General features: G+C 36.4%; 1 protein-coding gene across 1 annotated transcript; it reads right to left on the bottom strand.

Moving 5' to 3' along the window:
• Positions 1 to 483: 483 nt before the first annotated feature.
• LOC123565390 (arrestin domain-containing protein 17-like) lies at positions 484 to 21,970 on the bottom strand. The gene is made up of 3 exons (XM_053549793.1): positions 21,803 to 21,970; positions 3,725 to 3,847; positions 484 to 666 (listed from the first exon to the last, which is right to left on the bottom strand). The coding sequence occupies exons 1-3, from the start codon at positions 21,918 to 21,920 to the stop codon at positions 647 to 649; spliced, it is 261 nt and encodes an 86-aa protein (XP_053405768.1). The 5' UTR covers positions 21,921 to 21,970; the 3' UTR covers positions 484 to 646.
• Between the last annotated feature and the right edge of the window lie 2,163 nt (positions 21,971 to 24,133).

The following is a 24,133-nucleotide window of genomic DNA, read 5'->3' as shown; positions in this document are numbered from 1 at the left end:
TAGATAATTTTCCACACTTCAAAAATAGAATTTTTCTGTCCATAGGGGGAAAAAATATTCTCCAAATTTTTTTGACAAAATATTTTTAGTCCCAGTTTACTGTACCTTGACCTTTGTCCAAACCCACAACAATAGGACCATTTACAGGGTTTTAGACAACACCATGAATTTAATTGAAGTACGAAACATTCGCGTTATTGCACAAAAAATGTTTTTGTTTAAAAAGTCACGTACTTTTACATTGGGACTGACTCCCAAAACACTACTGCCAACAAACCATTTTTAAAATTTGAACAAGTGTCCAAGGTGTTCTAATTATGAATTGGAAGCTCAATTGCCTACCAAACGACCTGCAAATATAGGCAACAGAATATACCCAATCTTCTTTGATGGGTGGCACAATAGTCAAAAGAGTGAAATTATAATTACACACCAACATGTTCTTACACTCAATTTAAGAGACCTGGTATGTCCATGTCTTACCATTACAAGTTTTATCTTTGATGAATGAACTCCTCTCCCAGTCCCTTCTTGTATCTCTGCATTGCAGGAGATTGATTCTCCAGGAACGTAACCACTCCTGTCAATTCGAAATGTTGCCGTAATTGGCTGGCTCTCACAACAACAACAACAAACTGTCTTTGAATCAGATAATTGTGCTGGAGCCTGTAAGTAGACCAATACATAATGAAACTTCCCAATAAATAATTTTTTATCACACGGACTATGAACTTTTAACGTCTGCCACTCTGATACGGAGTGATCTCCCGTAAACAATTTACAGTCAATTTCCAATTAGGGCATTTTAGTTCCTTTGACGAGTCAAATAGGGCTTTCTCCCCACTTTTTTAGCCCCTCCTTTTTAAACTTATTTTTTTCAAATTTCCTAGATTAAGATAATAAAATTCTGATGTAAAATATGGTTTTGAAAAATTTTCTCAAAAAAAAACATGAAAATTTTTTACTTTAAAACCCCATTTTTTCTGATTTTTAAATATTGATTATATGAAAAGGGGGCATCATGTTTTCATAGCTTAAAAAAAGCCGACAATGGGGGCCCGGGATATTTTTTCAAAAATACTCTTGTTCTTTTCTTTAAAATTACAAGACATTTGGGTTATGTTTTGGTCCAAAAATGACCAACGTAAACAACACCTTGTATTTAATCAAACTTCCATGGGCGGCTATGTTTCTTTTAGCCAATAACGCACAAAAAACTTGATTTTCCCTCGAAGACCCCGGGAAAATTTTTCCGGAAGTACAAAATTAAAAAGGGGAAAAAATGGGTTTTCCCGCCGTAGTGAACACATCATTTGATCTAAAAATTTAAATTTTAAATTTTTGGAAAATAATTATTTTTGGTACACTTTCACCAATTTTAAATTTTTTTTTAATTGTTTTTTCCAAAAATAAACTATAAACTATTGCTTTAAAAAAATTTTAATTACAAATTTTTTCCCAAAAAAGTGTTAAAGGACAAATTAACATATACCATAATTATGACCAAAAGTAACATTTTTAAAATATAAGAACCATCTTTATTTATTAGGTTTGAAAAATCTACTGAAAAAGGTTTTCCTCTCCCATCACAACCTTTTAAGATTGCATATTGTGTATTTTGGATACAAAAAATATAATTATAGTAAAAGCAGATACAACCTTTCATACTGACAAGTAAAAAGGTTAAAACAATTTCTAAATATCATTTGCTCGCAAGTATAGACAATCTGTACCTTAAGTTTTCAAAGCTTTCTCGTACAAAAAGGATCATAGAAAATTTCGGTAGAAATCTTTGAAACAAATATGATTTCAGATTTCAAAAATACTGTTTTTCGTATTAATCTTTTATTTGGGATTTTGATATTTAAAACAATTTTGGGACATCAGAAATAGAACATCTCACAGGGACACATGTATCAGTACAAAACAACATTTTGAACATAAATTTATATTGAAACAAAAGCTCGGAACAGAAATGCCCCCCCCGATGCATTCAAAAATTGCCAAGGAACAGAAATTATTTGGTCACTTTGCACTGGATGTTTGACATACTAACCTAAAATAATTATGGGTCATTTACCAATCACAAGTAAATCTGTAACTATCAAATGTGATCTTAGACCATGCATTCTCCAGTTATTTGGCTAAAAAGAGTTCTACTGTTCTGGGTCAATGTGATCTTGACTTTTGACCTATTAACCTCAAAATCAATAGGGTCAACTGCTTGTCATGACCAACCTCCTAATCAACTTTCATGATCCTAGGCCAAAGTGTTCTTGAGTTATCATCCAGAAACCGTTTAAATGTTACGGGTCACTGTGACCTTGCCCTTTGACCTACTGACCTCAAAATCAAACAGGGTCATCTGTTAGTCATGATCAACATCCTCATTAAGTTTTAGGATCATAGGCCCAAGCATTCTCAAGTTATATTCTGGAAACTGTTTAATTGTTCCTGGTCACTGTGTCCTTGACCTTTGACCTACTAGCCTAAAAATCAATGGGGGACCATTCTCCCTATCAACTTTCATGATCATCTGGAAACCATTTAACTGTTCCAGGTCACTGTGACCTTGACCTATGACCTACTGACCTAAAAAACAATAGGGGCCACCTGCTGGTCATGGCCAACCTCCCACCAACTTTCATTATCCTAGGCCCAAGCGAGTTATTATCTGGAAACCGTTTAATTGTTCCGGGTCACTGTGATCTTGATCTTTAACCTACTGACCTCAAAATCATCTATTGGTCATGACCAACCTCCCTATCAGGTTTCATGATCCTTGACCAAAGCGTTCTTGAGTTATCATCCAGAAACCATTTAACTGTTCTGGGTCACTGTGACCTTGATCTTTGAGCAACTGACCTCAAAATCAATAGGGGTCATCTGCTGGTCATGACCAACCTCCAAATTAACTTTCATGATCCTAGGCCCAAACGTTCTTGAGCTATCATCCGCAAACCAATTGGTCTATGGACCGACTGACCAACCAACATCAGCAAAACAATATTCCCCACCTTCCCCAAAGGGGGGCATAATTAGTACTAAATCAAGAGAACATAACTTCTAAATCAACAGTTTGACCATATCAGTATTCCAAAAGTTTTCAATATAGGGAAAACTGGAGGCCATGCAAAGCAATGCAAAGGATTCTGGTAGAAGGTCACCCAAAGAACACTGCAGAAAAAAATCATTTTTAAACAGGCCATCAGTTTCAGTGAAGAAGATTTTCCAACTTTCCTATAGCTCTATACAGGGAAAACTAGTCCAGCCCCCTGGCAGTCATCAGGCCAAGGGTTTCTGAGGAGAAGATTTTGTATAAGCTGCCCATAGGCCAAGTTTAATTTTAATTCATCAATGCAAACTAAGTTACTAAGTGGAAACCATTCTTGACATTTTTAGCAACAGTGTCCTTGACCTTAAACCTAAGGACCTTAGGCCACTAGACTCAAAGTTAATTAGCGGAAATCAAAAGTAAAGATTTTTTCCAACCAGAACTTCTGCATGGATGACCTAGATTAGAAGGAATCTGAAAGTGGACCACCCAAGGAACATTCCTGTAAAGACTGGTTGAAACTTGTAAAATGGTTTAAAAGGAGGTGTTTTTTCAAGAAATTGTGGATGTCGGAGAGATGACTGACGGACAGACAACGGACATCCATCCTAAAAGCTATTAAAATTAAGAAAGAAAAAATCTCAAACACAGAGTAAGAGACACTCTCACCATTGCCGAAAAGTACAAGTACAACATCAACGTAATCTTCACTGGCACTGTAAGTTCGTCTGTTGTCCCCAGACCCTGTTGACCAATACACATGACCTTTTCCTCGACATTTGACACGGATTCCTAAAGGTTATCAAAAAAAAAGAACAAAAATCACACACTAAACAGTTACTGTCTATCTATCTACATCAATATGCATTCCTTACCACTGCTTTCATAAAGCATGAGCACTGTATGGAGATATCTTTCTGACTTCCAGTAGCTGTCATCCCTGTCGGACCATTCTACATGTCCTTTACCTTCACATGAAATGTGGATGTCTGAAAATGGTCACAGTATAAGCACACGTATCTCAATATTTTGTGATACAAAATGCCATGCTTTTTGTCTGACATTTATCAGTATCATTTTCTAAACATTTGAGTACATGTACCAATTTGCACCATCAAAGTGTTTTGAAGTATTCTGAGACCCCAGGTTTGAGTTCCAGTCTGGCTGCACATTTTTCTCACTCTGTGACACTTGGCACCAAACATGAGACTCACTGTGACTGTATTTAATCTGAGTTTAGTCAGCTAACCATTTGAATGGTATTCTGAGGCCACTGATTCGAGTCCCGGTCTAGCTGCATATTTTTCTCACCCTGTGTCATACAGATGAATGGGTTGTCAGGGTTGCAGGTGCCATCGATCATCTGCAAGAAAAGAGTTATGGTTCTTGGCCTTCTTGAAGCAGTGCCATTATTTTGTGGTTCTTTGTCTACTTTAAAGGTGTAAGTTACGATATATCGAAATTCACTTCATCAAGATACATTAGTCTGGCAATACGCATATCGTATCATAGGCCTGTTTCACGATACAGAAACGATACAGTGAAAAGTAGAAACAGTGAATGAAAACTTCCATACAGTCAAAGATAGTAACTAAACAAATATATCATTTATAATAATTTCTTTAACTTTAAAGCAAAATTTCAAGCACTTTCCAAGTGTAGGAACATTGACTTTTTTTTCATTTTGTCACATGAATGCTTGTGTATGGTACTCAATTTGTATCACTAGATGTACCATATCGTTGCATTTGTATCCCGATAATGATGTATTGTATCTTGAGACTAGCGTATTGTTACACCCTAGTCTACTTACTTATCAAATGATGATTAACAAGTGTGCAAGTTTTCAAAGCTGTAGCTTTTACAGTTTTTGGGAAAAAGTGGACCTAAACTAAAACTTTTACCAAGAGTATCAAATTTTTTTAGCATAAAAAGGGTCATAATATCTGACGGTATCGAGTGAACTTGTCCCCCAGTCAACTCGTCCCCAATTTGGTCATTTCATCCCCCAAAGTTGGTAATTTTGTCCCCCTCATGATAAAATTTGGTCAACTCGTCCCCCTTTTGGTAATTTTGTCCCCTTAAATATATCAGGCATTTTATCTTTGACTTTGAAAATTGGTATTTAAAATCATGAGTTTTGACGGAGTTATATTGGAAATGGTTAACTTTAAATAATTAGGTTGATTAAAATAATAAAAGAAATATACTGAAAATATAAGACTAAAATAAAATAAAAAATATTTTTATAAATACAATGCAATTAGTAATAAAAATATAAAATAATAATTAACATTTTAAGAGTCATAGTAAGACAAGAGGGCCATGAAGGCCCTGTATCACCTACCTGACCTGTTGACCTAAAGATCATCAAGATTAACATTCTGACCAACTTTCATTAAGATATGGTCATAAATGTAGCCTCTAGAGTGTTTCTTTTAATTTGACCTAGTGACCTAGTTTTTGACCCCACATGACCAAGATTCGAAATTACCTAAAGATCATCAAGATTAACATTCTGGCCAAGTTTCATGAAGATACAGTCATAAATGTGGCTTCTAGATTGTTAACAAGCTTTACTTTTGATCTGACCTGGTGACCTAGTTTCTGACCCCACCTGACCAAGATTTGAACTTGACCTCATCAAGATTAACATTCTGACCAAGTTTCATTAAGATACAGTCATAAATGTGGCTTATAGAGTGTAAACTAGCTTTTCCTTTGATTTGACCTGGTGACCTAGTTTTTGATCCTAACTGACCAAGATTTGAATTGGACCAAAAAATCATCAAGATTAACATTCTGACCAAGTTTCATGAAGATACAGTCATAAATGTGGCTTATAGTGTGTTAACAAGCTTTACTTTTGATTTGACCTGGTGACCTAGTTTCTGACTCCACATGACCCAGATTTGAATTTGAACTAAAGATCATCAAGATTAATATTATGACTAAGTTTCATAGAGATATTATCATAAATGTGGCCTCTAGAGTGTTAACTAGCTTTTCCTTTGATTTGACCTGGTGACCTAGTTTTTGACCCACATGACCCAGATTCGAACTTGACCTAAAGATCATCAAGATTAACATTCTGACTAAGTTTCATGAAGATACAGACATAAATGTGGCCTCTAGAGTGTTAACAAGCTTTTCCTTTGATTTGACCTGGTGACCTAGTTTTTGACCTACCTAACCCACATTTGAACTTGACCTAAAGATCATAAAGATTAACATTCTGACCATGTTTCATTAAGATATGGTCATAAATGTGGCCTCTAGAGTGTTAACAAGCATTTCCTTTGATTTGACCTGGTGACCTAGTTTTTGACCCCACATGATCCAGATTCAAACTTGACCTTAAGATCATCAAGACTAACATTCTGACCGTGTTTCATGAAGATACAATCATAAATGTGGCCTCTGGAGTGTAAACAAGCTTTTCCTTTGATTTGACCTGGCGACCTAGTTTTTAACCCCAGATGACCCAATATCGAACTTGTCCAAAATTTTATTGAGGGTAACATTCTGACTAAGTTTCATTAAGATAGGGCCAAAATTGTGACCTCTAGTGTATTAACAAGCTTTCCTTTGATTTGACCTGGTGACTTAGTTTTTGACCCCAGATGACCCAATATTGAACTCGTCCAAGATTTTATTGAGGATAACATTCTGACCAAGTTTCATTAAGACTGAGCCAAAATTGTGAGCTAAAAACAGAAATCAACTAGAGATGCTTTTGAGAAAAGCGCATGTCTCCCACAACTGCCCCTATGAAAAATGTCTAGTGTCTCTAGATGGCTTAGATGAGTGGATCCAATTAGATGGTCTGGACGAGTGGATCCAATCAGTAATTCAAGGGCCATAAATCAAAAAAGCCTGAGCAGATTTGGCTAGTTATCGAACTTGGCTAAGGTCTCATGGTCAAACACATCTTGTTCAAGTTTGGTGAAGATCGGATGAGAAATGTTCGACTTAGAATGCGGACAAGAGTAAAAAGGCCGATTTTTCAATAATTCAAGGGCCGTAACTCCAAAATGCCTGGACCGATTTGGCTAGTTATCGTACTTGGCTAAGGTCTCATGGTCAAACACATTTTGTTCAAGTTTGGTGAAGATCAGATGAGAAATGTTCGACTTAGAATGCGGACAAGAGTAAAAAGGCCGATTTTTCAAATTCAAGGGCTGTAACTCCAAAATGCCTAAACCGATTTGGCTAGTTATCGGACTTGGCTGAGGTCTTATGGTCAAACACATTTTGTTCAAGTTTGGTGAGGATTGGAAGAGGAATGTTTGAATTAGAGTGCGGACAAGAGTAAAAAGGCCGATTTTTGGTAATTCAAGGGCTGTAACTCCAAAATGCCTAAACCGATTTGGCTAGTTATCAAACTTGGCCGAGGTCTCATGGTCAGACACATTTCGTTCAAGTTTGGTGAAAATCGGATGAGAAATGTTCGACTTAGAGTGCGGACAAGCTTTGTGACAGACACACACACACACCCCCCCCCCCCCCACACACACACACACAGACTGGAGTAAATCAATATGTCTCCCACACCACTGTGTGGTGGGAGACATAATAAATCCTTATCCCTGGACATGATAAAAAAAAGTTTTAATTAAGAAATAATTTATAAATAATAATTTATAGCAAAAGAGTGTTTTAACACTATTTAGGCCAGAGTTTGTTGATTTTTCGTTACTCAGACCCTCCTGCCCTATTTTCTGTCATTTAAAAAGCAATAAGGGCAATGACTGATGTTTTGCTGAGGTCTGATAATGACAATGACAATATTTGTCAGTGCATTAGCCGTCAGTGTCACATAGGTGCGATTTCCTCTCAAATGAAAGCATCTTCCATATGCAAACAAATGTGTGAAATTTAAGATTACCTTTGAACCATTTACAATATGCCGCTTTTATGTGACGAAAAAGTGAAAACCGGTATATCAACAATTAAACAATGAAGCACAAGTTCTGTAAAGGCCAAGAAGATGAAAGCATGAAAAACTTTAGTGTCAGACTGTCTCAAATATTTGCTAGATGTAACCAGATGTAAATAACAATGAATGTGAATTTGACATGCATTTGGGAAATAAAATATGACATGGGAAGAGGTATATTGAGGTGACCTAAGGAGCAACAAAGTGCTGCCGAACAAAGGAATCATCCAATAAAGCTTTTGATCACTTATTGTCTGTTGTTTTACTGCCTGTCAACATTTTTCTGCCCAGAAATCAAATAACAAAAAAATTAAAACAAGAGGGCCAAGATGGCCCTAGGTCGCTCACCTGAGAAACACACCATAATACACCATAACAGTGTAAACATGTTTGACCTAGTGATTTCATAGAAAAAAATATTCTGACCAATTATTAAAATTGGAGCAAAAACAAGTATTTTCTTTGATTTGACCTAGTGACCTAGTTTTTCACCCCAGATGACCCATATTATTCTGACCAAATTTCATGAAGATCAATTGAAAAATACAGCCTCTATCGCATACACAAGGTTTTTCTTTGATTTGACCTAGTGACCTAGTTTTTGAACCCAGATGACCCATATTCGAACTTGACCTAGATTTTATCAAGGCTATCATTCTGACAAAATTTCATGAAGATCAGTTGAAAAATACAGCCTCTATCACATACACGAGGTTTTTCTTTGATTTAACCTACTTTTTGACTACAGATGACCCATATTCAAATTCTACCTAGATTTCATCAAGCCAATCATTCTGACTTGCTTTCATGAAGATCAATTGAAAAAAAACAGCCTCTTTCGCATACACAAGGTTTTCCTTTGATTTGACCTAGTGACCTACTTTTTGACCCAAGATGACCCATATTCAAATTTGACCTAGATTTCATCAAGGCAATCATTCTGACCAAATTTCATGAAGATCAGTTGAAAAATACAGCCTCTATTGCATACACAAGGTTTTTCTTTGATTTGACCTAGTGACCTATTTTCTGACCCCAGATGACCAATAATCAAACTCAACCTAGATTTGTTTTATCAAGGCAATCATTCTGACCAAATTTCATAAAGATCAATTGAAAAATACAGCCTCTATCGCATACACAAGGTTTTTCTTTGATTTGACCCAGTGACCTAATTTTTTACCCAAGATGACCCATATTCAAATTTGACCTAGATTTCATCAAGGCAATCATTCTGACTTAATTTCACGAAGATCAATTGAAAAATACAGCCTCTATCGCATACACAAAGTTTTTCTTTGATTTGACCTAATGACCTACTTTTTGACCCCAGATGACCCATATTCGAACTTGACCTAGATTTTGTCAAGGCAATCATTCTGACCAAAATTCATGAAGATTAATTGTACAAGAGGACCATGATGGTCCTGAATCGCTCACCTCTTCCCACATGACCCAGTTTTGAGTATGATGTCGTTTTTTCTATTATTTGACATAGTGACCTAGTTTTTGAGCTCATGTGACCCAGTTTTGAACTTTACCTAGATATTATCAACAGGGCTCCGGAAATTTTGGAAACTCAATCGGTCCGAAACGAAAATCCTGACATCGGCGCTACCCCACCCACCGCATTCCCAATATTACATATTTTGTAAAACGTGATAGGGTAAAGAAATAAGCATGTCATGCATTAAAACTGAGTTACCAGTCACCGCGCGTTACCATACAATGAAGACAGTTATTCAGTGTTATGTGTGATCGTTATCTTGTTTAAATTTCGATGTTTTTCCGAGATAATACGAGGCATTGACACCGTGTGCGTAACTAGTCTAAAAGCCAACGCACGTGACTTCGATACCGTATACACAGCAGATACTTTGTGATGTTTCCTCATTTTTTGACGAAATTCTATAAAATACAATGCGTCAAAGTGAGTTACACGACACATATTCTCTGCTAAACAGCCTCAGTATTTAAAGAATACTCTGCCGCGGACCGAATGTGTACGTTATTTGAACGCTGAGATCGAATTCCCGCATGTATAGTACCAAAATGTCACGCGGGTTGGCCACGGATATTTCATTTCACTTACGTTGTACTTCAATAAGCAACTACATTTTATAAAGTTATATGTTCTCTTCTGATGTAAACAAAATTTCATTTTGAAACGTTTTTTAAAAGACCGATTTGATAAACAGTGCCACTCCGGTTTTCTTTATCATTCGTGGTTGCCCGTCCATTTTTTTCTTTTTTGTACAGTCGGGTTGCAAAGACGATTTTCTGCATTTGTTTCAACTGGAGCCCCAACAAATGAATCATGCAATTTTTTCAAATCAAGTAATTATAAAAATTATTTTTATCGGTTTTCCGTGTGATGTCTCATTAAATCAAAGACCTATAATGTACAATTATAGCTCTTTGATTAAATGCAGCGACCATTTGTTTGTTACCGTGATCAAACATAGCCTTCTGAAATAAACCATCCGTCGGATTCTAAATAAAAGAAGTGGATCCCCGTCGAAATGATTTGGATCCAGTCAGAAACGTTAGGAAACCAGTCAAAAATGTTTAATACACCGCAGTAGGCTGTCTGCAAACATTAAAGGATGTGCCGCGCGAGCACCGACTGCGTCACGCGCTAATTACGGACCGATTATCAAAGTGACAATCAGACCGATTGACACGTTTATTGATTATCTGAAGGTGCGACATACAATTTCCTACTTGGCAGGTGATCGTGTATTGAGATATCAGACCGAAATTTATACTTTTCTCCATTTTTACGGGACCGACTTTTTTTCGTTTTTTCACTTCAGGAATCGGTCTGAAAAGTCAAAATTCGGTCCAAAACCGACAAACCGGCAAATTTCCGAAGCCCTGATTATCAAGATAACAAGAGCTCGTCGAACACGAAATGCCCCCCTTGATGCATTTAGTAATTGCACAAGGAACAGAACTTATATGCACACTGTAAATAAGTATATGTAAACCATGTGGCCCACAGGGCGGAGCCATATTTGACCCTAGGGGAATAATTTAAATAACCTTAGTAGAGGATCACTAGATGATGTCATATACAAAATATCAAAGCCCTAGGCCCTGTGGTTTTGGACAAGAGGTTTTTCAAAGTTTTTTCCTATATAAGTCTATATAAACCATGTGACCCTAGGGGTGGGGCCATATTTGACCCCAGGGAAATAATCTGAACAATCTTGGTAGAGGACCACTAGATTTTGCTACATACCAAATATCAAAGCCCTAGGCCCTATGGTTTTGGACAAGAAGATCAGAAACCATTTAACTATTCCTGGCCAATGTGACCTTGACCTTTGACCTAATGACCTCAAAATCAATAGGGGTCACCTGCTGGTCATGACCAACCTCTCTATCAACTTTCGTGACCCTAGGCCCAAGCGTTCTTGAGTTATCATCCGGAAACTTTTACTGTTCAGGGTCACTGTGACCTTGACCTTTAACATACTGACCTCAAAATCAATAGGGGTCATCTGCTGGTCATGGCCAACCTAACTATCAATTTTCCTGACACTAGGCCCAAGCGTTCTTGAGTTATTGCCTGGAAACCATTTTACTGTTCCTGGTCACTGTGACCTTGACCTTTGATATACTGACCTCAAAATCAATAGGGGTCACCTGCTGGTCATGACCAACCTCCCTATCAACTTTCGTGACCCTAGGCCTAAGCGTTTTTGAGTTATCATCCGGAAACTGTTTTACTGTTCAGGGTCACTGTGACCTTGACCTTTAACATACTGACCTCAAAATCAATAGGGGTCATCTGCTGGTCATTACCAACCTCCCTATCAACTTTCATGATCCTAGGCCAAAGTGTTCTTGAGTTATCATCCGGAAACCATTTTATTATTCAGGGTCACTGTTACCTTGACCTTTGACATACAGACCTCAAAATCAATAGGGGTCATCTACTAGTGATGACCAACCTCCCTATCAACTTTCATGATCCTAGGCCCAAGCATTCTTGAGTTATCATCCGGAAACCGTTTTACTATTCAGGGTCACTGTGACCTTGACCTTTGACATACAGACCTCAAAATCAATAGGGGTCATCTACTGGTGATGACCAACCTCCCTATCAACTTTCATGATCCTAGGCCCAAGCGTTCTTGAGTTATCATCCGGAAACGGATAGGTCTACATTCCGACCGACCGACCGACCGACAGACCGACCGACCGACCGACCTACCGACCGACATCTGCAAAACAATATACCCCTCCTTTTTCAAAGGGGGGCATAAAAATTCTGACCAATTTTCATGAAGATCCATTGAAAAATATGGTCTCTAGAGAGGTCACAAGGTTTTTCTATTATTTGACCTGTTGATCTAGTTTTCGAAGGTACATGACCCTGTTTTGAACTTTACCTAGATATCATCAAGGTGAACATATTCACTAATTTTCATGAAAATCTCATGAAAAATATGGCCTCTAGAGAGGTCACAAGGTTTTTCTATTTTTATACCTACTGGCCTAGCTTTTGATCGCACGTGACCCAGTTTCGAAATTGACCTAGATATCATCAAGGTGAACATTCAGATCAACTTTCATGAAGATCCATTGAAAAATATGGCCTCTAGAGAGGTCAAAAGATTTTAATAATTTTAGACCTACTGACCTAGTTTTTGACCGCAGTTGACCCAGTTTCAAACCTGACCTAGATATCATCAAGATGAACATTCAGACCAATTTTCATACAGATCCCATGAAAAGTATGGCCTCTAGAGAGGTCACAAGGTTTTTTTATTATTTGACCTACTGACCTAGTTTTTTATGGCATGTGACCCAGTTTCAAACTTGACCTAGATATCATCAAGGTGAACATTCTGACCAATTTTTATGAAGATCCATTTAAAAGTATGGCCTCTAGAGAGGTCACAAGGTTTTTCTATTTTTAGACCTACTGACCTAGTTTTTGACCGCACATGACCCTGTTTCAAACTTGACCTAGATATCATCAAGATGAACATTCAGACCAACTTTCATACAGATCCCATGAAAAATATGGCCTTTAGAGAGATCACAAGGTTTTTCTATTACTTGACCTACTGACCTAGTTTTTGATGGCACGTGACCCACTTTTGAACTTGACCTAGATATCATCAAGATGAACATTCAGACCAACTTTCATACAGATCCCATGAAAAATATGGCCTTTAGAGAGATCACAAGGTTTTTCTATTACTTGACCTACTGACCTAGTTTGTGATGGCACGTGACCCACTTTCGAACTTGACCTAGATATCATCAAGATGAACATTCAGACCAACTTTAATACAGATCCCATGAAAAATATGGCCTCTAGAGAGGTCGCAAGGTTTTTCTGTTATTTGACCTACTGACCTAGTTTTTGAAGGCATGTGACCCACTTTCGAACTTGACCTAGATATCATCAAGGTGAACATTCTGACCAATTTTCATGAAGATCTTATCAAATATATGGCCTCTAGAGAGGTCACAAGGTTTTTCTATTTTTAGACCTACTGACCTAGTTTTTGACCGCACGTGACCCAGTTTCGAATTTGACCTAGATATCATCAAGATGAACATTCAGACCAACTTTCATACAGATCCCATGAAAAATATGGCCTTTAGAGAGGTCACAAGGTTTTTCTATTATTTGACCTACTGACCTAGTTTTTGAAGGCACGTGATCCAGTTTCGAACTTGACCTAGATATCATCAAGGTGAACGTTCTGACCAATTTTCATGAAGATCTTGTGAAATATATGGCCTCTAGAGAGGTCACAAGGTTTTTCTATTTTTAGACCTACTGACCTAGTTTTTGAAGGCACATGATCCAGTTTCGAACTTGACCTAGATATCATCAAGGTGAACGTTCTGACCAATTTTCATGAAGATCTTGTGAAATATATGGCCTCTAGAGAGGTCACAAGGTTTTTCTATTTTTAGACCTACTGACCTAGTTTTTGATGGCACGTGACCCAGTTTCGAACATGACCTAGATATCATCAAGGTGAACGTTCTGACCAATTTTCATGAAGATCTTGTGATATATATAGCCTCTAGAGAGATCACAAGTTTTTTCTTTTTTTAGACCTACTGACCTAGTTTTTAAAGGCACGTGACCCAGTTTCGAACTTGACCTAGATATCATCAAGGTGAACGTTCTGACCAATTTTCATGAAGATCTTGTGAAATATATGGCCTCTAGAGAGGTCACAAGGTTTTTCTATTTTTAGACCTACTGACCTAGTTTTTGAGGCACATGACCCAGTTTCGAACTTGACCTAGATATCATCAAGGTGAACATTCTGACCAATTTTCATGAAGATCTTGTGAAATATATGGCCTCTAGAGAGGTCACAAGGTTTTTCTATTTTTAGGCCTACTGACCTAGTTTTTGAAGGCATGTGACCCAGTTTCGAACTTGACCTAGATATCATCAAGATGAACATTCTGACCAACTTTCATAAAGATCCCATGAAAAATGTGACCTCTAGGGTGGTCACAAGCAAAAGTTTACGGACGCACGGACGGACGACGGACACCGCGCGATCACAAAAGCTCACCTTGTCACTTTGTGACAGGTGAGCTAAAAATACAGCCTCTATCGCATACACAAGGTTTTTCTTTGATTTGACCTAGTGACCTAGTTTTTGACCTCAGATGACCCATTTTCGAACTCGGCCTAGGTTTCATCAAGGTCATTCTGACCAAAATTCATGAAGATTAATTGAAAAATACAGCCTCTATCACATACACAAGGTTTTTCTTTGATTTGACCTAGTGACCTAGTTTTTGACCCCAGATGACCCATTTTCGAACTCGGCCTAGATTTCATCAAGGTAATCATTCTGACCAAAATTCATGATTGAAGATTAATTGAAAAATACAGCCTCTATCGCATACACAAGGTTTTTCTTTGATTTGACCTAATGACCTAGTTTCTGATCCCAGATGACCCATATTCAAACTTGGCCTAGATTTCATCAAGGTAATCATTCTGACCAAATTTCATGAAGATCAGTTGAAAAATACAGCCTCTATCTCATACACAAGCTAAATGTTGACAGACAGACAGACGAAAGACAGACAGATGCTGGACATCGAGTGATCAGAAAAACTCACCTGAGCAGGTGAGCTAAAAATCTGGCCTTATGCAAGAATTTCGCGAGAGCGCAGCATTGTTTTGCTATAAATTACTTCAATTCTAATATGCCCTTAATCTAAAACAGTAGATAAAATATAGAAGCCCTCTTTCTTGATCGCAACCAAAACTGACGTCATAGCACATTAACGTGACGTCATTCTAGTTTTAACAGACTGAGACAAGTATATTAGAATTAGAAATACAATGAACAAGAGCTGTCACAGGAGATAGCGTGCTCGGCTATTTCAATGCTGGATAGTGAAACTGGGCACATCTGAGGAAACTGGAGCTGTCACTGGAGAGTTTAATGACTCCAATGGTGGAAGAAGATATTGCACAACAGCTTGAGTCTGTGTCAAAAATATTAAGTAATAAGAGAGGTAAAGATAAAGTGTATCAAAACACTATATAAGTAAAATTCTAAGCAAAAAGGAGCATAATTCATAAAATACTGGTGCAAGAGTTATGCATCTTGTGTCATATGATGTGGGTGATGATGTGGAACAACTACTTCAAGTTTGAATCAAATGCATTTTCTTATAACCGAGATATAGTGAAAATGCATCAAAATTAACCTTAAATTCTAAGTAAAAGGGGGCATAATTCATGAAAAATTGGTGCCAAAGTTATGCACTTTGCGTCATATGATGTGGGTGATAAGGTGGAACAACTTTTTTAAGTTTGAATCAAATCCATTTAGTAATAGCTGAGATATAGTGAAAGTGTATCAAAACTTTAACCTGAAATTCTAAGTAAAAAGTGGGGATAATTCATAATTCACAAAATTCATTTATGCAGCTCGTCTGGGCTTACAATGTATGCTTTAAGCACTGGTATTCGCAATAGGGGTAAAATGACCTCAAGTGGAGGAGTGCGGTCATGACTTTTTATTACAATAAGGCTGTTATTATTATTATTGCCATCATTAATATTGTTATAATTATTATTATTATTATTATTATGTACAATGCCATTGAATATATCATTGTAATTTGTATAAAAATACGCGTTTAATCAAATTATTTAGTTTCAGAAATATTGGTGGAAGAAATATGGTCCTTGTGTTATATGATGTGAGTGATGATGTTGAACAACTATTTTAAGTTTGAATCAAATCCATTTAGTAATAACCGAGATAGAGTGAAAGTGCATCAAAACTTTAACCTGAAATTCTAGGTAAAAGGGGGATAATTAATTAAATATTGGTACCAGAGTTATGGGCCTTGTGTCATACGATGTTGGAGATGATGTGGAACAACTACTTTTAGTTTGAATCAAATACATTTAGGAACAAGAGCTCAAAGAACAAGAAATGTCCCCCTTGATGCACTCAGTCATTGCACAAGGAACAGAATTTATTTGGTCACTGTGCACAAAAGTTCTACTGCTCTTGGTCAAAGTGACCTTGACCTATTGACCTCAAAATCAATAAGATTTATCTGCTGGTTATGATAAACCTCCCTATGAAGTTTCGTGATCCTAGGCCCATGCTTTCTCAAGTAATCGTCCAGACACGTTTTAATTGTTCCAGGTCACTGTGACCTTGATCTTTGACCTATTGACCTCAAAATCAATAGGGGTCATCTGCTGGTCATGATCAACCTCCCTATTAAGTTTTGTGATCCTAGACTCAAGCGTCCTCAAGTTATGGTCTGGAAACGGTTTTACTGTTCCAGATCGCTGTGTGACCTTTAGCCTACTGACCTCAAAATCAATACAGGTAATCTGCTGGTCATGACCAACCTCCCTATCATTTTTCGTGATCCTAGGCCCAAGCATTCTCCAGATATCATCCGGAAACCGTTAAACCGTTCCTGGTCACTGTGACCTTGACCTTTGACCCACTGACCTCAAAATCAATAGGGGTCATCTGCTGTCATGACCAACCTCCCTATCAACTTTCATGGTTCTAGGCCCAAGCGTTCTTGAGTCATCATCAGAAAACCGTTTAACTGTTCTGGGTCATTGTGACCTTGACCTTTGACCTACTGATCTAAAAATCAATAGGGGTCATCTGCTGGCTATATGAACATCCACCCTAGCAACTTTCATGAATCTAGGCCCAAGCATTCTTGAGTTCAAACTTTAATATTATCCAGAAACGGATTGGTCTACGTACCAACCGACAGACATCTGCAAAACAATATACCCCTCCTTCTTCAATAGGGGGCATAATAACTGAGATAGAGTGAAAGTGCATCAAAACTTTAACCCAAAATATTCTAAGTAGAATGGGGGGATAATTCATGAAATATTGGTATTAGAGTTATGGCCCTTGTGACATATGATGTGGGTGATGATGAGGAATAACTTATTTAAGTTTAAATCAAATCCCATCAAGTAATTACAGAGATAAGGAGAAAAAATTCAAGAGAAAGAGTAAAAAAATTTTAACCAAGGCAGGGACGCGGAAAGACGCCGAGTAGGATAGCTCTCCATATGTAGTCGAGCTAGAATTAAAACAAGAGGGCCATGAAGGCCCTGTATTGCTCACCTGACCTAAAGATCATCAAGATAGTTTCATTAATATATGGTCACAAATGTGGCCTCTAAAGTTTTAACTAACTTTTCCTTTGATTTGACATGGTGACCTACATTAGTTTTTGACCCAATATGACCCAGATTCGAATTTGACCTAAAGATCATCAATATTAACATTCTGACTAAGTTTTATGAAGATAAAGTCATAAATGTGGCCTCTAGAGTGTTAACAAGCTTTTCCTTTGATTTGACCTGGTGACCTAGTTTTTTACCCCACATGATCCAGATTCGAACCTGACCTAAAGATCATCAAGATTAACATTCTGACTAAGTTTCATGAAGATACAGTCATAAATGTGGCCTCTAGAGTGTTAACAAGCTATTCCTTTGATTTGACCCAGTGACCTAGTTTTTGACCCAACCTGACCTAGATTTCATCAAGGCAATCATTCTGACTAAATTTTATGAATATCCAATGTAAAATGCAGCCCCTAATGCGTACACAAGGTTTTTCTTTAATTTGACAGGGTGACCTAGTTTTGACCCTAGATGACCCATATTCAAACTCCACCTAGATTTCATATAGACAAACATTCTGATTAAATTTCATGAAGATCTGGTGTAAAATGCAGCCCCTATTGCATACAAAAGGTTTTTATTTGATTTGACCTAGTGACCTAGTTTTTAATCCCGGATGACCCATATTCAAGGCAATCATTCTGACCAAAATTCATGAAGATCAATTGAAAAATACAGCCTCTATCGCATACACAAGGTTTTTCTTTGATTTGACCTTGTGACCTAGTTTTTGACCCCAGATGACCCATTTTTGAACTCGGCCTAGATTTCATCAAGGTAAATTAAATCATTCTGACCATAATTCATGAAGATCAGTTGAAAAATACAGCCTCTATCGCATACACAAGCTAAATGTTGACAGACGACAGACATGCCAGACATTGAGCAATCAGAAAAACTCAGGTGAGCTAAAAAGTGATTCTTTTGCGAATATTGGTTGCTTACTATAGTGTTTTTTTTTGTCAGATATTATAGCATGAAAAATAAGAATGATACAAATGTATGTACCATATGAAGTCATAACTTAAAATTTATATTTACACAATGCATCATATATCATTACATTAAATAATTGACTACATACTCTGTCTGTTAACATTTCTTAACAACCTTGTTCTATCTCTAAATTAAGAGACGAACATCTTATTCTTGCTAAAGCATTTCAATGAGCATCATTATTTTTCATTCTCCACACACTGCACTGCTGTATGTTTGTTCCTTAATACCAAGACTTTAAGAAACTTTAGGTACATTGAATTTAATCCTGTCTAAAGACTATCATCTTCTGTCATTCATGCATTTGATAAGGCAACGGCAATGTTTTCTTACATTTATACATACATTTTTTCTTCATTTTTTTTTCAGCATTAATTATATTATGTTTTGTTTTGAATACAAAGACATTAAAAAATCAGTATCAAATCTATTGTAAATATTGAGACAAATGCCATTTACCAAACATTTGATTAAATCAAAATTGTATCTCAATTGGGGGTTGTTTAATAAACAAGAATGGGACAATGTCAGACAAAATGTCACACGTGTCGTCTTTAATCGTAGATTTGCGGGTATCGAGTCAACTCGTCCCCTAGTCAACTCGTCCCCCAGTCAACTTGTCCCCGATTTGGTCATTTCGTCTCCCAAAATTGGTCATTTCGTCCCCCTCATGATAAAATTTGGTCAACTCGTCCCCCTTTTGGTCAATTCGTCCCCCTTTTGGTAATTTTGCCCCCCTTAATATTTTAGGCAGTTTTTCTTTTTTATGATATTTTTGACTTTGAAAATTTGTATTTAAAATCATCGTGAGTTTTGAAGGAGTTATTTTGGAAATGGTTAACTTTAAATAATTAGGTTTGATAAAATAATAAAAGAAATATACTGAAAATATAAGACAATCAACTGAAATAAAATTTTAAACAAGAGCACCGCCTTGCGGGTGCTGACGCTCATCTGATTTTTTTTGTATAATAGAAATATTGTCCTACCCATGATTTTCTAAGTCTAAAAAGGGCCATCATTCTTGCAAAAAGCAGGATAGAGTTATGTTTCTTGATGTACAGTGTCCACTTATGATGGTGAAAAACTGTTGCAAGTTTTAAAGCAATAGCTTTGATAGTTTATGAGAAAAGTTGACTTAAACATAATACTCAACCAAGAAAATGATTTTCAAAGTCCAAAAGGGGCAATAATTATTGCAAAAAGCAGGATGGAGTTATGTTGCTTGCTGTACAGGGTCAGCTTATGATGGTGAACAAGTGTTGCAAGTTTCAAAGCAATAGCTTTGATAGTTTAAGAGAAAAAGTTGACCTAAACATAAAACTTAACCAAGAAATCTGATATTTTCTAAGTACAAAAGGGGCCATAAATCTTGCAAAAAGCAGGATGGAGTTATGTTTCTTGCTGTACAGGGTCAGCTTATGATGGTGAACAAGTGTTGCAAGTTTTCAAGCAATAGCTTTGATAGTTTAGGATAAAAGCTGACCTAAACATAAAACTTAACCAAGAAAACTGATTTTGAAGTCCAAAAGGGGCAATAATTCTTGCAAAAAGCAAGATGGAGTTATGTTTCTTGATGTACAGGGTCTGCTTATGATGGTGAACAAGTATTCCAAGTTTCAAAGCAATAGCTTTGATAGTTTAGGAGAAAAGTTGACCTAAACATAAAACTTAACCAAGAAATCTGATATTTTCTAAGTACAAAAGGGGCCATAAATCTTGCAAAAAGCAAGATGGAGTTATGTTTCTTGTTTACAGGGTCAGCTTATGATGGTGAACAAGTATTCCAAGTTTCAAAGCAATAGCTTTGATAGTTTAGGAGAAAAGCTGACCTAAACATAAAACTTAACCAGGCAACGCCGACGCAGACGCCGACGCCGACAACCGCTCAAGTGATGACAATAACTCATCATTTTTTTTCAAAAAATCAGATGAGCTAAAAATGAATGCAATGCCTTTAGTAATAAAAATGTAATATAATAGAAAATCTAATTAACTTTTTAAAAATCATAGTAAGAAAAGAGAAAGCAATAAATCCTTATCCCTGGTCATAATAAAAGGAAGTTTTATTTAGAAATACAATAAAGAACAAATAAACAACTAATATTTGTCACATATGTTTTACTAAAAATAACCAACATGCTTTGACATTGAAATAAAAAAAAAAACTTCAAAAGTAGGGAGACAGTGGTTTCTAAAAAAGCAGAATGAGCCTATACCTGCATAAGAAAGGTGTGAAAGGTTATTAATCACATTAAAAGGCGTTGATTGGGCTGATTGAAAAGGTGTTAATGGTATTTAATTGCAAGAGAAGTTGTTGATTGACCAAATGAAATGTGTCAAAATGTTCCCCTAGTAGAATTAAACGTGTTAATAGTTGATTGAGGAAATTATTTGTTATAAAAAAGTTTAATAAAAAGTTTAATCTTATTCAAGAGTTTGAAAATAAGCAGTATCAAATACTGACATTTAAACAGCAACCATGTTATCCAACATAGCAGACTTACAAAAACAAAGAGAGAAAAAATACAACAACCCCCCCACCCCGCCCCACCCAGAAAATCCTCCTTGTTAAATCAATCATTTTTATTTTAAAGCAAAATATTCTTAAAACAAACGAAAACTTATGTATATTTTTACCATAAAATATACTTATTTGAAAGAAAAAACGACTTAGTTTATCATACTTTGATTTTTTTCAAAAATACGTTTCAAAAAGTGGGGGCCGAAAAAGGGGGGACGAAATGACCAATTTGAAATCGCTGAGGGGGACGAAATGACCAAATCGGGGACGAGCTGACTGGAGGACGAGTTGACTAAGGGACGAGTTGACTGTAAATCGATTTGTGCCTGCTTAAAATAACACAGAAACTACTGATCGAATTACCAATTAGGATCTACCTAAAAGGGAGCATTTTATTACACTTGTTTAATAAATTCAAAATGAAAAAACACTCTTGGCCTTGCCATATCACCTATCTATAGCGCATTTCAGTATCTGTAACTAGTGTAAGCTAGGGAGTGGTGACAAAACAGGGGACGTGACTGATGATGACTCTAATATCAGTATCCCTTTAATTAACATCAACATCTTTTCTGTGCATACCTCTCATTTTCATATCATCACTCAATTCGACAATAACCTGTCCTTGGATAACTTGTCCTGGAAAATAGACAACTTGAGGATTGTTTAATGTTATTTCGAATTTTCGTAATTTTGTCATAGTTGCTTTAATCCGCCTTTCCTTTCACTGTATCCGCATTCGGATGTGTTCGGATTTCTTGCGTCCGCATAATTTCTTAAAGGGGAAGTGACTTGTACTACACCCCGACCTGAAATATAGAGAATATTAGGTTACTGTCGGATAAATTTAAATTTATTAGGCGAGTCGAAGAAAATGTATTAGGCGAGGCTCTGCCGAGCCTTATATTTTTTCGTAGACGAGCCTAATAAATTTAAATTTTTCAGACAGTAATCTAATATTCTATTTATCCTACCTGCTCAGAAAATTGGGTAAAAAGTCGTTGGAAAGAGCAAAAGCATGCTCTTTATATGACGTTTTTAAGTGCAATTCAATTTGTGGGTAAAATTGAAAAATTGCAATAACTTCTTTGTTTCTGGATAAAAACTTTTGATATTACCACTTATTTTCTTAGTTAGAACATTTCCAATACAATGACAACGATTTCAGTGAAAAATTCGGGGAAAAAAGTGTTTTCAAAATTTCTGGCTGAAGTGCTGTAAAAGTGAAAAATAGCAACAACTTTTTTGTTTCTGGATAAAAACCTATTATTTGACCACTCATTTTCTAAGTTCAAACATTTCCAATACAATGGTGACGGTTTCAATGCAAAAATTTTGATAAAATATGTGATTTCAAAAGTTCCCGCAAAAGTGATCTATCTTGACACTGACTAAATAAAGCAACTGGTTCAGTGCCTAAATCCGGACAGTGCTTAATAATTCGGACACCGTTTAAAAATGCATTACGATTATAATTTTTTAACTGAAATGAATAGGATCGACGCAAACGAAAGCTTTGATGACCAGCTGTCAACAACAGCGTACGAATGTAAGCTTTTCCAGAGAAAACTACCTTCAAATATCCGCACCGCATAAAATGAACATTGTGTGTGTTGGGGGATGACGTCATACAGCGCGCGCCAGTTTATTGAGGTGCGACGAGGTACTGACTAAATAAGAAAAATACTCTGCCTATTGCAGACGACTCTTTTTGTTTGCTGATCGAAACTGATGTAAAAACATGTTTTAGAATTCTGCACTACCCTCAGTATTTATTTAAAAGATTTAACCAATTTCTGTTATATATCAATTAATTCAACAGAAAAAAAATGCCAGCATTTTGCAGACAAGGGAAGCAATTCATTAGATAAAATCGGCGCAGTGTCATTATAATGATCCCCGTAGTTGTGTCAAAATGTGTAACGACAGCGACAGAATCTGCATGTAAGAAAGAATAATTTTAAACATTAATTTTTGCTCAGATAAATTCTATTATATTATTGTTATATTTGGCAATAATATATTTAAAGTTAGAAACTAGTCCATATGATCACGTAATGAACAGGTAATAAAATTTTATTCGGACGGAGATGTTTGTATATATTTACAGGACTGTATTTGACTGCTTTATTTTAAACGAAGTCGTGTTTATTGTTATTTTTGGGTGCACATATTCGTTGCATTTTATACCCAAATAGTGTCCGAATATTTAAGCACTCAGAAGGTCAATGTTGACAGCTTTTACTGGCCCAATTCGGATGACATTTTTATGATGAAATCAGCAATATACGATTTTGTTGTTTTGCAAAGAGATTTATAAAGAACCTAAAATTATACAGTTAAAAAGTTAGTGCACGTGTGGTTCCATAATGCAAAGTTACTGTCAAAAAAAACCACCAAAAGTGTCCGGATTTAGGCACTGGACCAGAAAGTTTATTAGGCAAGCCGATTTTGTGCTATATCTTGTATGAGGGTAGGATAAATCGTTTTATATGTATTGTAAGAGTATTTCAATGTAAATTTGTGTGGAAAATTGTATATTTTGTCATACTCTTCAGAGGTGTCATGGGGAAATTAGTATGTATATAAACAGATATGTTAGAATAATTAAATACTGGTGTAGGCCTAAATTAATAACAAGAAGGCCATGAAGGCCCTGTATCGCTCCCCTGACCTATTGACCTAAAGATAATCAAGATTAACATTCTGACCAAGTTTCATTAAGAAATGGTCATGAATGTGACCTCTAAAGTGTTAACTAGCCTTTCCTTTGTTTTGACCCATTGACCTAGTTTTTGACCCCACATGACCCAGATTTTGAACTTGACCTAAATACCATCAAGATTAACATTCTGACTAAGTTTCATGAAGATACAGTCATAAATTTGGCCTCTAGAGTGTTAACAAGCTTTT

Source organism: Mercenaria mercenaria, chromosome 8 (assembly GCF_021730395.1).
Source record: "Mercenaria mercenaria strain notata chromosome 8, MADL_Memer_1, whole genome shotgun sequence".
NCBI lineage: Eukaryota > Metazoa > Mollusca > Bivalvia > Venerida > Veneridae > Mercenaria > Mercenaria mercenaria.
The sequence above is the reverse complement of the archived record's forward strand: the minus strand, read 5'-3'. Positions and strand labels throughout refer to the sequence as shown.